The sequence below is a fragment of the Pararge aegeria genome, chromosome 13 (genome assembly GCF_905163445.1).
Source record: "Pararge aegeria chromosome 13, ilParAegt1.1, whole genome shotgun sequence".
NCBI lineage: Eukaryota > Metazoa > Arthropoda > Insecta > Lepidoptera > Nymphalidae > Pararge > Pararge aegeria.
The window spans coordinates 3,557,800-3,574,271 of record NC_053192.1 but is presented as its reverse complement, the minus strand read 5'-3'; the positions used below and the strand labels follow the sequence as shown (position 1 = coordinate 3,574,271).

At 35.3% G+C, this 16,472-nt stretch overlaps 1 protein-coding gene across 2 annotated transcripts in view; it reads left to right on the top strand.

The window, feature by feature from the left end:
* The window catches only part of LOC120628887 (calmodulin-A-like), a 97,596-nt gene that overhangs the window by 78,226 nt on the left and 2,898 nt on the right, over nt 1-16,472 (top strand). For both annotated transcript variants that reach the window (XM_039897550.1, XM_039897551.1), the window contains 2 exons: nt 12,373-12,508; nt 15,573-15,721. In XM_039897550.1, the coding sequence (XP_039753484.1) occupies nt 12,373-12,508; nt 15,573-15,721 (285 nt within the window). The remainder of the gene's footprint in view (nt 1-12,372; nt 12,509-15,572; nt 15,722-16,472) is intronic.

Below are 16,472 nucleotides of genomic sequence, written 5' to 3'. Positions count from 1 at the left end.
TATCGAGTCCTGAGTCTTATGGTTCCATAACTAGTTACGTCGCGATGACAAATGTCAAAACGGGCCTATTACATTTTTACGACTATAGATATTTTAGTTTTGTAGCATAAAGCAATACATTTAACGTTTAGTTACCTTAATAGATAGGAAATGCTTAATTATACAAAACTAAATATAACGATTGAGCTATCTGCCAAACGTGCAAAGATATCGTACTCTATTATTAGAAATTCTTTAATGTATGTAACTATAGTCGTATTTTTAATTAGACGAAGCCAACTGACAGTAGCTAATGTCACTTTGTAAAATAATGTTGCCATATTTAAAGTAATAGTGATGCGTTCTGTTTTCTTACAATCAGATGAATGAACAATGTGTGTAAATAGTTTATCATTTCAAAACTATAAAAGACTATTATTTCTATTTTATAATAAAACTAGCCGTTTCCCGCCCGCTTCGCTAGGCGAATTGAAAAAGGAAATGATGAAATGATGAAGCTACTTATGATGAAGCTTTAGGAAGAATTACTATGTTGGAGGGTGAATTATGTAGCGCACATAAAACTATTGATGACCTTCAGTCACAATTACAAAATGTTGAAATGCAATCAACAAATAACTTGTATGATGAACTACTTACTTCATCCTCAACAATGCCAATGTGCATCGATCTGACTTGTGATAGCCCTTGTGTTAAAAAAACCAAGCCTCAAATAGATCTCCCCTTTTTAAATAGCCACAATAAAATAAAAAAATACATTAGAATTAGTAAAATAATAAAAAAAACTCAAAAATTAGTAAAAAAACCAGAAGAAAAGCAGTGAAAACCTGATACTAAGAAAAGAACGTTCAGTTTTGTTAAATAAGTTAAATACCTTTTCTCTTTCTTTTCAAAGTAGCAGGGAAAAATATGAGAGTGAAATCCAAACCTTAAATGATGTTATTCAACAGCTGGAAAACTCACTTAAAACTATGACTATTAAATATGAGCTGTCAAAAAAGCAGATTGATGAACAAATTCTGGCAGCTGATGAGTTGTTAGCTCTAGGTACCTACAATATGGCTCGTTTTGAGTCATTGGCAAATAAATGTCAATGTTCTCAAGATATACCTACGGCTAACCTAGACTTAAGTAGTAGTATTTTGTCCTCTAATAAGCTAGAGACCTGCCAAGAGCAGTGTCAAAGTATTATTCCTGTCACTACATCCTTAGATTATAATTTATCAAGTAAGCATAAAAAACACACTTTAGTAATTTCAGACAAGCTAGGTAAAGGTTTTGGTCCTATTATGAACTGTTACCTAGATCACTCAGTGACTAATAGATGTTCACCGGGGGCTAATTTAGACTATCTTATTGATAGTTTGAACATAGACAGTTTAGATGTAAATAAAAATGTTATATTTTTGTTAGGAGATAGCGTAAATGTAAAAAAGACACAAATTATAAGATGTGTAGAAAAATTGCTGGCTTTGCATGAAAAATCTAAATGTAGATTTGTTATGTGTGCCTTTCCGTACTGTGGCACGCTTAGTTCTAAGCGAAATAAGCAAATTTATAATTTAAATTTATTAATTTATAACTTGACATGCCGTCATAGTGAGGCAGTTTTTTATTTTGATGTGAATAAATTTATTTCACCACTGTTATTGACTAGGGATACTTTTTATCTGTCAAAAAAATGTAAGCAACATATAGCCTCATTATTAGCTTACAATTTAAATGATACAGTTACAAGTGTTGTAACTAAGTCTATTGACAACTTTACAAATTGTACTTTAGGTACCAATATTTCTGATAATGACCCAAGTACTTGTTCAAGTACTAAGAAAATTTCTTATAATTATTTAAACTAGATAGCCAGACAACGGAGAAGCTCTCCAATATGAACATTGTACATCAAAATATACAGAGCTTAACCGGCAAAGAAATTGAAATAGAACTGTTTGTGGAAAAACTCAATATACACATTCTGTGTATTACTGAGCATTGGCTCACTGGTGCACATCCAGCAGTTATCTTAAGGAATTTCAAAATGTCAAGTGTGTTCTTCAGAAGGACTGCAATTCATGGTGGGTCCTTAATTTTTGTACACAATAATATAACTTGTAAGGAGCGAAAATACATAGTTAGTCTTTCTGTTGAACGCACTGTAGAACTATCTTGTGTGGAGCTGGAGCGATTTATAATAGTGTGTGTATATCGTCCCCCCTCAGGTGATTTTAGCCTTTTTGAGGATGTAATGGAAGATGTGCTTAAGCGATTGTCTGTATCCACAAAAAAAGCAATAGTATGCGGGGATTTTAATGTTGATATTTTACTTAGTAATGCAACTACGACTAGGTTGCTAAACTTATTTAAATGTTTTAATTTTAATTATGCTTTTAGTGAACCTACTAGAATCACAGCAACCTCAGCATCGTGTTTAGATAATATTTTTCTCAACTGTGATATCTTAGGTAAATCGATAATAACCAACTTAAGATCAGATCATTGTGGCCAACAAATTACTGTTTTGAATAATATAAACAAAGATAAACATATCGTCAAGTGTAGGCCGATAACTAAGAGCAAATTGACGCGATTCAAAGGTGAAATATCATCCAAAATTCCTGCCCTTGTCTTTAAGAACGGTCATCCTGACAGCATTTATGGTACGCTCTTTAATATTATAGAAAATGAATTTAACAAAATATTCAATTTCAAACATATAGATTTCAATAAAAAAATAAAGTTTAGCGATTGGGCAACTATTGGCATATACAAAAGTAGAGATAATTTGTATGAGCTCTATGGTGAAAAACAATATAACCATACTCCAGCTTTCCTACAACACGTAAAAATGTACTCTAAAACGTTTAAGAACGTTTGCTTTCATGCTAAGTCGCTATACTTTAAGGATCAAATCATAAAATCGGATAACAAAGTACAAACAACCTGGAAAATTGTTAATAATGAAACTGGGAAAGCTAAATCTCGCAACGTAAACTTTGAATTAATTATTAATGATAATAAAGTTACCGCTGACAGTGAGGTTGCAAGTACCTTTGAAAACTTTTTTCAGAGTGTTCCTATTTTGTTGACTGATTCACTTAATTCTTCACCTACTGCAGCTCAGAGTTTATTGAGGAACAACGTTAATGAGTGCAACGTTTTATTTAATTTTAAACATATATCTGCATATGATATAATAAAGAATTTTAAGTTGTTGAAACAGAAAAAAACCGGTGATTTATGGGGTATGTCTGTAATGGTAATATCTAACATTATAGACGTTATTGCCCCTTACTTAGCCATACTTTTTAATGAATGTGTTGATAGAGGTACTTTTCCAAATTTAATGAAACATAGTAAACTTATACCTCTATTTAAATCTGGCAATAAAAACCACATTAACAATTACAGACCCATTTCAATCTTACCAGCTCTTAGTAAGGTCTTTGAAAAAATTATATTAAATCAACTTTTGAATCACTTCAATGTAAATAACTTACTACATCCGGAGCAGTACGGTTTTACTAAAGGTCGTAGCACCACGGATGCAGGCGCTAAACTTTTAAAACATGTGTACGATGCCTGGGAACGTTCGCAGAATGCCATTGGTGTTTTTTGTGATCTATCCAAAGCATTCGATTGTGTCGATCATAAAACCTTGCTTCTTAAACTAGCCCATTATGGTATCAAAAACGTTGCACTAAATTTGGTTGCCTCTTATCTCAGTGACAGAACCCAAAGGGTTTGCATAAAAGACATTAAGTCGCAGGGGTCGGCTACGTCAATGGGTGTCCCACAGGGTTCAATCTTGGGTCCCTTTCTATTTTTGGTGTATATAAATGATCTACCACACCATGTCAGTGAAACCTGTGACATTGTACTGTTTGCTGATGATACATCTCTAATTTTTAAAACTGATAGAGGTAGAGACAACTCTGACGATGTAAGCCGTGCTATGTCGCATGTGTCGCACTGGTTTACTGTCAATAATTTACTTTTAAATGCAAAAAAAACTAAGTGTGTAGAATTTATTTTACCAAATGTAAAGAAAGTTAATAAAAATATAATAATAAATGGAGAATCACTAAAAATGGAAGATTCCACAGTTTTTCTGGGCATGACCTTGGATTGTAAGCTTCAGTGGGGTACCCATATAGATACACTAGCAGGTAAACTAAGCTCGGCTGCCTACGCCGTCAGGAAAATTAGACAGATTACTGACGTAGAAACAGCAAGACTTGTTTACTTCGCGTACTTTCATAGTGTGATGTCTTACGGGATCTTATTATGGGGCAAAGCTGCTGATATTGAAACTATATTCATATTGCAGAAAAGAGCTGTACGGTCAATATATAAACTTAAATCACGTGAATCCCTCCGTGAAAAATTTAAAGAAATTGGTATACTTACGGTAGCCTCACAATACATTTATAACAATATAGTATTTGTAAGACAACATATTAGTCTTTATAAACAAAAAGTGGATATAAACAGTCGACTTACAAGAAATGGTCATAAATTAGTGACATCTGCATATCGTCTGCGAAAGGTGCAGAAGTCATTTGTGGGATTGAGTATACGCTTTTATAATATGATTCCTAAGGTAATTTTGGACCTACCAATCCATAAGTTTAAAGAATGTGTTAAAACACATTTATTACAGCGAGGTTATTATACAATTGATGAGTTTCTTAATGACAAGGTTGCTTGGAAGCATCCGGCTCCGCTTTCATCTCTCACAAGATAGAAAAATGAATGTTAAAATATAAAATGTAAATTTTTGATGTTGGAAAAGAGCAACTGCTGAGTTTCTTGCCGGCTTCTTCTCGGTAGAATCTGCCTTCCGAACCGGTGGTAGAGTCACTACACACGGACAGACTTGACGTTTCAAAAGTGCTTGTATTAGGCCTACTTGAAATAAATGAATTTTGAATTTTGAATTTTGAATTTTGAAATAAATGACATGTTATGTTTCATTTTTATTTTATTTTTTTAATATTTTTATTATTCTCCTTTTTTTTATTTTTGTATGAACATAAATAGGCCCCGCGGATAGAACTGTAAGCATCGATATTGTTTAGACTTACTCAAATTCCAAATTCCATCGATTTAGCCTGTATCTTTCATCCAGGTGATTTTTCTCACTAATATTCATTGTAACTTTCAATGTGCAATCATTATAACATTTCCGTGCCTTTCTTCCAAAAATTAATAATAATTGACATGAAGAAAAAAAATTGAAATGAGCATTGAAAGTTTAAGTTAAAGTCATTGCAAGTCTCATATGTGAAGTTGAAATCTGTCTAGGTTCAAGTGCGCCGAATTTTCTGTTAACTAAAATTTTCTCCGTGACATCAATTTTTTATAGAAAATTAATTGTGCATGTTTTTTATGAATTCTATTGGAATAAGTAACTAAATTTATTTTCCACATCTCATGTGCTTGGAAAATGCATTCATTTTAATCTGTTACATTTCCGCGATCCCGCAATAAAAGAATTCGTCGGTTATGTAGTCTGCAAAAGTAAAATGAATGTAAAATTCTTAGGCCGTTGATTGGATAGCTACATGTAAAGTTAAGTTTTTGAAACCTCTCAATGACTTTTTCTCCGCTGCCAAAAAGACGATTGTTGTAAGGAAATACACGAATATCCCTACATACACGAAGATCCCCACCAAATTTGGAGTATGTAGAAGTTACAGGTTAGAAATAAAAATTTTAGATTTTAACACCCACCCCCGCAATTCCTGTCGGAAGTAGACTTTATTGAAATCCATTTTGAGATGTTCTTTATGTGAATAATAAAAGATTCCTACCATATTTAGAATTTTTAGAAGCTATATTTCGAAATTGAAATTTTTTATTGTTAACACCCACCCCCGCGAACCTTATTGGAGGTGATTCATTTTAAAATCCGCTCGAAGATCATTTTTATATTACATATAGAACACTCTCACTAAATTTGGAGTCTATAGGAGCTATCGCTTGGAAATTGAAAATTTTCATTGTTAACGCCCCCGCAATCTTCTTTGGGGTGGGATATCGTAAAATTTGTTCATAAATCATTTTTACATCACTTATAGAAAATTCCTACAAAATTTGGAGCTTGTAGGAGCTTTAGCTGGAAAATTAAAAATATTAATTGTTAATACCCACCCCCGCAACCCCCTGTGGGGTGAGCTATCGTAAAATTCGTTCATAGCCTATTTCTACACCTCTTACAGAAGATTCCTACCAAATTTGAATATATCTATAGAAGCTATAGTTTAAAAACGGGAATTGTTCATTGTTAACGCCCCCGCAATCCCCTTTGGGGAATGAATTTCTTAAAATCTATTCATAGCTGACCTCTACATAGCAAAAGTAATATTCCTACCAAGTTTCACGTTTCTAAGTCTTATGGTTCCCGAGATTTCGTGGTGAGTGACTATATAGATGGGAATTCTTCGATTATCATCGAAATTTTTAACTTTTTATCGGGCTTTTTTAAAATTTTCTTACATACAAAACTTTCTCCTGACAATTCTGAAGATAAAAAAAAAGCCCAATTGGTCCAGCCGTTCTCCACTACCGTGAGTAGATTCTTAGCTGAATGTAAAAAACCATAATCCGTTTAATACACTCTGTTGAAATCCATGAAAACAAAAGAATCAAGAGAAAATGCTTATCTTTTGTTTTTATTAGCGGGATAAATGTTCATAAAAGTAAAACAGCAATAAAAAAATGAAGGAAGGTTGGAATTCAAAAAAAAAGATAGCCATAAACCATCTAGGAAAAATTTCGCATCGAATGGTGGTAGTTTCATGTCGATACGATCAGTGGTTTAGGCGTGATTGAGCCTCAAACGAAGACCATTTTCATTATATATATATAGATTGTATAAAAACGCTCTGATATAAGTTACTAACTACAACCAGTTTTTTGTCGGCTTCTTACAAAACGCGGCGCGGCGACTCATTCGCCTTCATTCATTCAGGAGTTTTTTCAATGATTCACTTTGTCACAACACTATTTTTATTTCATCATAAACTGACAACACAGTAAACGTCAGTTGACTTCGTTTAATTAAAAATACGACTATAATAACAGCTAGTGTTGTAAGTTATGATTCATAATTCCGAAAAATTGTCGCTATCTATGGCCTAGGGCATAGATAGCGACAATAGCCTTTTTATCTATGGTCTCAGACGAAAAGCTCAAGAGTTATTCTTTGCGATAGAGATGGCTTTGATCGGAGTATCTCTAAAGCATCAAACGAAAAGAAACGAGAAGGATCTTAATAATAAAAATAGGTATATTTATTTCAGGCATCAAGGCTCATATTTTTTGGTAGTAAAAACAACTTCACTACCAATAATTACTAGGCTGCATAAAATTAGTAACTCTTTTAGGGAAAGCTCAGAGTTATTCATTGCAATGGAGAGAGATTTTATTAAACTCATGTCAGGTAGTTTTGCAAAGAGGTACTGAAGATTTCCTATCATAATATTAAGGACTTATATACTAAAAATGCTTGGGTATATTGCTCTTACTTCATAGCTAAACATTAACTCGACTGTGAGATGGTGATAGCAAAAAAAAACTGGCTAAGTTTTTTGTGGGCTCTTAGACCAGCGCGTGGGGAACCCTCCTAGCTTTAGTTTTAAGTTAACGAATGAATTCAGTTATCACCATCACCTAACATTAGTGTTAACATGTTAATGAATTTGCAATCGTATCGAATATCGCTAAAACAAACATTTAAATGTTTGTCCTGATTCGGAAAACAAAGAGAGTCCAGAAGAAAGTCCTCATAACGACAGACAGTGAAACGAATGAAGAGCTACCAAAAAAAAACCAACGCTTTCAATGAGTAGAAGCATATCTTTCACGAAGTCTAAAATACGATACTTAGCAGGTAAGAGGTATTCCACTAAACATCGCATTCATTTATTCATTGCCACGGAGGCGATATTTGGACTACACCAATGAATAAATGAATACATGGGGCGCTAGACGTTTCAATTTGCGGCTCGCGATGAATGGGTTTCCATGAATTTTTATCAGATTCCGACCAGCCTATGTTGACCCCTTTCATTATGGCGACTTAAAAAGATTTTTTTCCCTCTACATTATATGACTTTTTTGCTTTTTATGAACGATTATTTTTCTTTATTCATGCCGTCCAAATGAGCACTTGGTATAAAAGTTAACTACAAAAAATTGTGAAAATGAGAAAAGGGGTATACACCCAATTATTGCAACGAACTTGCAGATTTCCAATATCCAGTGGACTTTGGTCTTTGTCAATAATTATTTGTAAGATTGTTTCCACTATGCCATTTCCCATGATGCAGCCCTTTGACAACACCTCCTATACATTCGTTCTCACGACGCCGCGGCTCGTATCAACGGTAGTTTCAGTACGTCGCTCTCGCATTTGTTAGTGTTCCACCCATCTGGGCTGAACTCTTACAGAAAATGTATGTTTTGTGACATTATCAAGGAGGAATTATGTAGGTAGGTTTTTAAATTCCACAGTCTTGTACGACTCGCCTCCAGAGGTTCCCTAAGACTCTTTTGAGGTCATCTGTCCACCTAGAGTAGGTTTTTTCATTGTTGCGTTTGGCTCTACAGGGTCATTGTTGTAAATTTTTCTCCCAATATAAATAAATAAATAAATATATTACGACAATGCACACATCGCCATCTAGCCCCAAAGTAAGCGTAGCTTGTGTTATGGGTACTAAGATGACTGTTTAATAATTTTGTAAATAATATACATAAATACTTAGAATATACATATAAACACCCAGACACTGAAAAACACTCATGCTCATCACACGAACATTTTCCAGTTGTGGGAATCGAACCCACGGCCTTGGACTCAGAAAGCAGGATCGCTGCTAACTGCGCCAATCGGCCGTCAAAACGCCATATGATCTCGGGTAGTTGGTCTTCGGCTATTTTGCCTTTAAATGATGAGGTAAAGATCATATTTAACGTTTCTCATAATATGATCTAAGTAATCGAATTTCCTTCTTTAATTATGCTAAGGATTTCTCGGCCTAGCCTGCAGTTTAGCCGTTTGGATATTGGATAGAAGCAGGCGTTACTTTGCGGAAATCCAGGATATATTATGAAAATAAAAAATTGCACCTCTTGCATAACCGGAGCATCCTCAGGAGATTTTGACTTTACAATTATTCATTGTAAATTCAATATCTCCTGAGGATGCTCCGGTTTCAGCGAAACGTGCGTCCACACCAAACAGATGATCGAAGATCTGTTTGATGTGGAGTATAAGGATTGAAGAAATTATAAATTACACCATACAGATTCCCCTGCATTTCGCGGAGTTATAGCAAATTAAGCTTAATTTTCATAATAGTCGTTTGGAGACAGCATATAAGAATACACTAGCTGACCCGTGTAACTTCGTCTGCACCAAATCGGTTATTACCACACAACACAAATAAAATGACATTTTCTATAATTTTGAAATCGGTCCAGCCGTTTCGGACACACTTTCTCTTTTATATATATAGAAAATAGATGGATAGAAGATAGATATACATATATACTTATAATATAGAGATAAACACCCCGACACTGGAAAACATTTATGTTCATTACACAAACATTTTCCAGTTGTGGGTATCGAACCCACGGCCTTGGACTCAGAAAGCAGGGTCGTTGCCCACTGCGTCAATGATGCCTCACCTCTGTAATACTGTCGTGCTCCTCACATGCTATTCTGTCTGGAGGCTTTGGCCGTGGCTAGTTGCCACCCTACGAACATAGACGTGCCGCTAAGCGATTTAGTGTTCCGGTGCGATGTCGCGTTGAAACCGATAAGGGGTATGACTACTATACTCCCTAACCGGTTAACCCGATACCATTTTAGACCGCATCATCACTTACCATCAGGTGAGAATGCCGTCAAGGGCTAACTTGTAGTGGAATAAAAAAAATATTCTATGCCAACGAAATTCTCAACATTAGCATAAATCGTTCGACATTAACTTATCCGGATAGAGTACGATCCATTGTCCCAAACACCATTACCGTAATACGGAACAATATCCAGCTCTGTTTATGACCTACACTCGAAATTAAACTTCTACCTATGTGAATCCCTTTATTTATGGGATTTGTATCCTTTATTTAGGGCAAGGACACACTAGCGACGTGTCGCTTCACAACATAGTAAATCTTACTTTTTATGAAAATTATGGTTCGTAACATTAGCTTTTAATAGATTAAATTGGTCGTTGACCTCGAAACCAGTGTTTTATTGTTAGAGTATTTATAAACTTTCTGCATTTGAATGATAACTAAAATGTTGACGTCCAAAATCATTAAATAAAAAATTCTGAAGCATTATATCGCTCTTTACAAAGCAAAGCGCGAGAAATGTTCTGGACCTTTTACTGGTTTTGAATCTCCAAACATGATTATTTTTTCGATTGCGAAAACTATTGATCATAGTCACACACATTGCCATCTAGCCCCAAAGTAAGCGTAGCTTATGTTATGGGTAGTAAGATGACTGATGAATATTTTTATGAATAACATACATAAGAACTTAGAATATACATATAAACACCCAGACACTGAAAAACATTCATGCTCATAACACAAACGTTTTCCACTAGTGGGAATCGAACCCACGGCCTTGGACTCAGAGAGCAGGGTCGCTGCAAACTGCACCAATCGGCCTTTGTGTCAATGTGGGAGGTTCCGGGTTCGATTTCCGGCTGAAACAGTTTTTAATTACTCAATTTTCTCTGGTCTTAAGCCACAGCTAGTGATCCCTATACCGTCAAAAAAAAAAATTCACACTATTATTAAATAGTGACAGAAATCATAGCATAGTACTAATGTTTGGTTGAATCACTGATACCTAAACTGAGTAAAAACTCGCACTATAGATGCGTACGCCAAAGATGTGCTACCAAGCAGTTTAGCGTTCTGGTACGATGTCACGAAGAAATCGATAAGGGATATGTATTTAATTTAACTGCCATAGCGCTAACGAGTTATCAACAGGTGAGATTGCAGTCAAGGGCTAACTAGTAGTGGTATAAAAAAATGTCATGTACCTTGGGCCATGTTATTTTCGCAAGTGTGCAGACGCACTTATCTGACGGTACAGGGCTAAATATAAGCCAATATAAAAAGCCGTAATAGTCATTTTTATTTACGCTGTACACAGCTCCAGGTCGAAATTATTTTTTTGTTTTTTTTTACTGCCCCGACTGAGGCAATTCAGATGAAAAAGTACCGATTTGGAATATGACAACAAATTTTAGTAAACGGCGTAACATATTAGCAATTCTTTCAAAATTAAAATGATATTGTTTTTATTAAAGGAGTTTATGAACGAATTTTACATTGGAATTAATTCTTGTAGTTTTAATAAGCATCAATAAAAATCAATTTGACGGTTGGCGCAGTTTGCAGCGACCCTGCTTTCTGAGTCCAAGGCCGTGGGTTCGATTCCCACTACTGGAAAATGTTTGTGTGATGAGCATGAATGTTTTTCAGTGGCTGGGTGTTTATATGTATATTCTAAGTATTTATGTATATTATTTATAAAAAATATTCATCAGTCATCTTAGTACCCATAACACAAGCTACGCTTAAATTGGGGCTAGATGGCGATGTGTGTATTGTCGTAGTATATAGTATATATAGTATCATATAACTAGATTCGAAATAATATATTACCGTTATATATGTTTTCCTTCCCCGTATTTTTATATATACTTTAATTCCTTCATAATGATAATGACTAAACAACGTGTAGAAGTAACAACAAATAAGAATTTAAGACTAGCTTTTAATGAATGTAATGAAATAAAATATGTTAATTGTTAAAATATTTATAAATTTAATTATGTTATTTAGTTTAATAATTTGAATGAATGTTATATGTATTTCTTTATTTATTGGTAGTGGAATAAATGCATTTCTATTTTATTTTATTAAACATCGTGTAAATAAAATACCGAAATAATACTTCAGAGGCTTTAGAGGTACATTATTTACTGGCTCTAAGACTTATCTGTGAAACCGAAACGCTAATAGTTTTTGAGAAAACCATTGCCATAGTTTTTACTGAAAAAAATCAGATACAGCCCCAACCTGACATGCAAAAGTAAAATCAAGTGACTCCTGTTACTTTATTAGGTACGCATCGCGTAGAGTAGGTACTATGCACGTGTCGGTCTTTTATCTTCAAAAGGGTTGTCATAAGCAAACACTTAGAATGTTTTGAATTAGTTTGTATAAAAAATAAATATGCTGGATTCCTTATGAAATATACATTATGTACTTTAAAAATGTATTTCGTAATTCCCTTACACGTGGTATAAATTCTAAATGCATTTACAGAGACTGAACTAAGAGACATGGTGAAGGAAGTGGATCAAGATGGCAACGGTACCATTGAGTTCAACGAATTCCTTCAGATGATGTCCAAAAAGATGCGCGGGGCGGACGGTGAAGACGAGCTTAGAGAGGCTTTCAGGTAAATGAAATGATAACGTAGATTTTGTTTTTTTTTCTTTATTCCACTTCAAGTTAGGTCTTTACTGTAATCTCACTGGCTAATCTGCTAGGGGTCATCATCATATCAACCCATTTACCGGGCACGGGTACCACAATGAGAAAGAGTTAGGCCGTAGTCCACCACGCTGCCCCAGTGCGGATTGGTGGACTCCACACACCTTTGAGGACATTGTGGAGAACTCTCAGGCATGCAGGTTTCCTCACGATGTTTTTCTTCATTGTTGAAGCAAGTGATATTTTAATTACTTAAAACGCACATAACTTTGAAAAGATAGAGGTGCGTGCTGGGATTTGAACTCGGCCCCCCGAAAGTGAAGTTGAGCTCCTACCCACTGGGCTAGCACCGCTACGCTGTTAGGGGTATGGCAGTTATATCAAACCCTTATCCCTAATCGGTTTCTACGAAATCGTACTGGAACGCTTAATCGCTTAGCAGTAGTAACTAGCCATGTCAGAGCCCAACCAAACAAATCATGGTATCATAAAAAAATAAAAAGTTGGTTACAATAACCGGGCCTGAAGGCTCTCTGGTAAACTCCGGGCTGGCACTGTGAATGCCTTAACAGAAGAACCCAATATTGAACATATTGCTAGCGTCTTAACCAATGAGGAACATTGTAAAGATCTTATCAAATTCAATGTCAGATCGATAGAATAACTTTATTGCAATAAAACACAAAGAAACAATACAAAGAAAAACAAAGACAAAAACACGAAGTGTTAGGGTGCAAAGGCTCAGAATTTATTTTACTAAGAAGCTAAGCTTTCTTAGACTAAAGTAACACTAGTTAACAGTCTTGAAATCAAGACAATGTACGATGACACCTCATTGTTGAATACAAGAAATAGAAGTAGTAAGTTGGAAAAGTTTTTTTTGTCACTTTAATTTAATTGAGTCTAAAATTTGTGTACATGTTTACTCAATAGCCGTTTTCATACTCGCAAAAACGACGGCTGTTTGTTTAACCAATGAATCTATTTTTAATGCGAAATTCGTTTATTAATTTATTTGATCATACACATTTTTGTCGATCATATTTTGTACATCACACATTTATGACTGTAGTTTTATCTGTGATACCTTCGATTAATGCTGATTCTTCTCTCGCCCTTATCCCACAATTTATGGGGTCAACATCCACCCATTACCAGCCCACTACACGGCATGGGCCCCATCTCAGACTAAGAAGGGCTCAGACCAAAGTCCACGCTGGCCAAGTAAAATTCACACGCCTTGGAAAACGTTATGGAGAACTCTCAGGAATGCATGTTTTCTCACGAAGTTTTTCTTCACCGCAAGGCAAGTGATATTTTAATTGCCAAAATTAAAAACGCACATTATTCTGAAAAGATAGAGGGGCGTGCCAGTGATCGAATTTGGTCTCGCGAAAAGAGAGGCCGATGTGGCCTACCACTAGGCTATCACCGCTTCATGCGTGTGTCTATGGCTTCGTGAAAGAGATGAACCGATTTTGATTTTGTTTGTTTTTCTTCGAAAGGTAAGGTTAGGTGGGAGTGTTCTTAGCTTTAATGAAAATCGGTCTAAGATGGCCCGATTGTTTACATATTACTCGCTTCTAAGCGATAAATAATATGTATTCTTTTGTATTCTACTCCAGTCTTTGTGTTTCTCTCCTTTATTTTCCTAACTGTGTTTAAATAAAATAAATGAATAAAATATTATTTTATATTACAAAATTGAGAACTTGTTTGACATCCACCCAACTTAAAACCATTTTTCAGTTAAAATGGCTAAAATTGTAATCCACTTTTTTTTCCTTTATTAATAAACCAACGAAAAATATTTTTTTCTAGGGAAATAATAATTACAAACTAAAATTAATATTTACAAAAAATATAAGCCTAACTGTTCACTTATGGGCATGGTACCCAAAATGCTGGCGCTATTGCCCCTTTGAATTGCTAGACTTAGCCGTTGTGCTAAATTAGCGCCAGCTCTTGGGTCAACAGACGTAAGGACCAATGTTTGGGACTCGATGTTAATAAAATTTTTCGCGTCCGAAGACCATGGGCCCAGAGTTTCAAACGCAAGTGCCGCAAAAACGTAGTCATTACAAATAACGGAGTATTTACGACGCTTAAGCATTTGAGCAGATTCTGCAGCTGCTGCCGCTTTTTGGGACGTACTTGGCACGTGAGAAGCTGCCAACGTATCAACGCAGTATCCACTTTTAGTCACAAAGTTACGCTTGTTGAGTTGACTTCAGTCTCACGTGATAGTAAGTAATGCAGTCTAAGATGGTTACGGGCTAACCTGTTAGGGATAATGGCGGCTATATTAAATACTAGCGGTCCTGGCGAACTTCGTACCGCGGATAATTTTTTTTTATGAATGTTATATTTTAATAGATTCTTATTATTCTATTCCGGTCTAAAAGGAATCCAAAAAATCAAATATAAAAATTGGTCCAGCCGTTCTTGAGTTATAAATGGTGTAACTAACACAACTTTCTTTTATATATATATATATATATATAGATTATGAAAATTAAGCTTATTAAGAAAACAATCATTCATTGTAAAGTCAATATCTCCTGAGGGTGCTCCGGTTTTGCGAAACGTGCGTAGAGGATACATTACCGAAGATCTGTTTGGCGTGGAGTATAAGGATTGAAGAAATTATAAATTACACCAAACAGATTCTTCTGCTTTTCGCGGAGTATAGCATATGAAGCTTGGTAACTATCCACGATCAAAGCCTTCCACCAGACCAGACCATAGAACATTCAGATATTGTAAAATGCGGACCTATGCTTATAAGACCACAGCGCTTCCTGCTGCGCTATGGAAATCGTCAAAAACCTGGTCGCATCAGACTCTTGGACTCCTTATGGTAATGAACTCAATACCGGCTCATTACAGTGCACGGGTCTCCTCGCAGAATGAGAAGATATAAGCCAATAGTCCACCACGTTTATAATAGGTAGACTCTTGTAACTCTCAAAAAATGTCTTCGATGAGTATATAGAGTATTCATATATATGCGATTTTCTCAATTTCAGGGTATTCGACAAAAACAACGACGGGCTTATATCGTCGGTGGAGCTTAGACACGTGATGACAAACTTAGGGGAGCGCCTCAGCGAGGAGGAAGTTGATGACATGATCCGCGAAGCAGACCTTGACGGCGATGGCATGGTCAACTACGATGGTTAGTTACTCGTTCATTTCATTTCATTTGATGACTTAGGTCGATGTTCGAGTAAACACTTGTTAAAGAAGAAGTAACTGATGATATGATTCTCGGTGCAGATATAGATGGCATGGTCAAGTACGATGGTAATCAGTTCTTTGGCAATACTATTTTATTTCGATGGCCTATATTGATGTTTAAGTAGATGCTTGATGAGGAATAGATAGTTAATGATATGATCCTTTAATGAAATCTTGACGGCGATAGCATGGTTAACTACGATGGTAAGATCTTTGTCCCATTTGTTTAATTTCGATGGCTTATGTCGAAGTTTAAATAAACACTTGATAAGAAAGACATAGTTGATGATATGGTCTTCGAAGCAGGCATAGATGGCGATGGCATGGTCAACTTTGTTGGCTTATGTACATGTTGAAATAGACACTTAATGAACAAGAGATAGTTGATGATATGATACTTGATGCAGACATAGATGACGATGGCATTTTGGACGTGACGATGGATGACGACGGTAAAATTTTGGGTAATTTTATATTATTATGATAGTTTAGGTCAATACTTATCTCTTCATTATCAAGTATATACTTGTTTAAGCATACACTTGAAGATGAAGAGATAGTTGATGATATGATCCTCGAATGAGACCTTGATCAAAAGATGAATGTCCGTGATGGAATCGTGAGTTACGACCTTGTTGGTTAGAAATTTATTAATTTGGCTTATGTACCTATTATTAAAGTAAATGTGT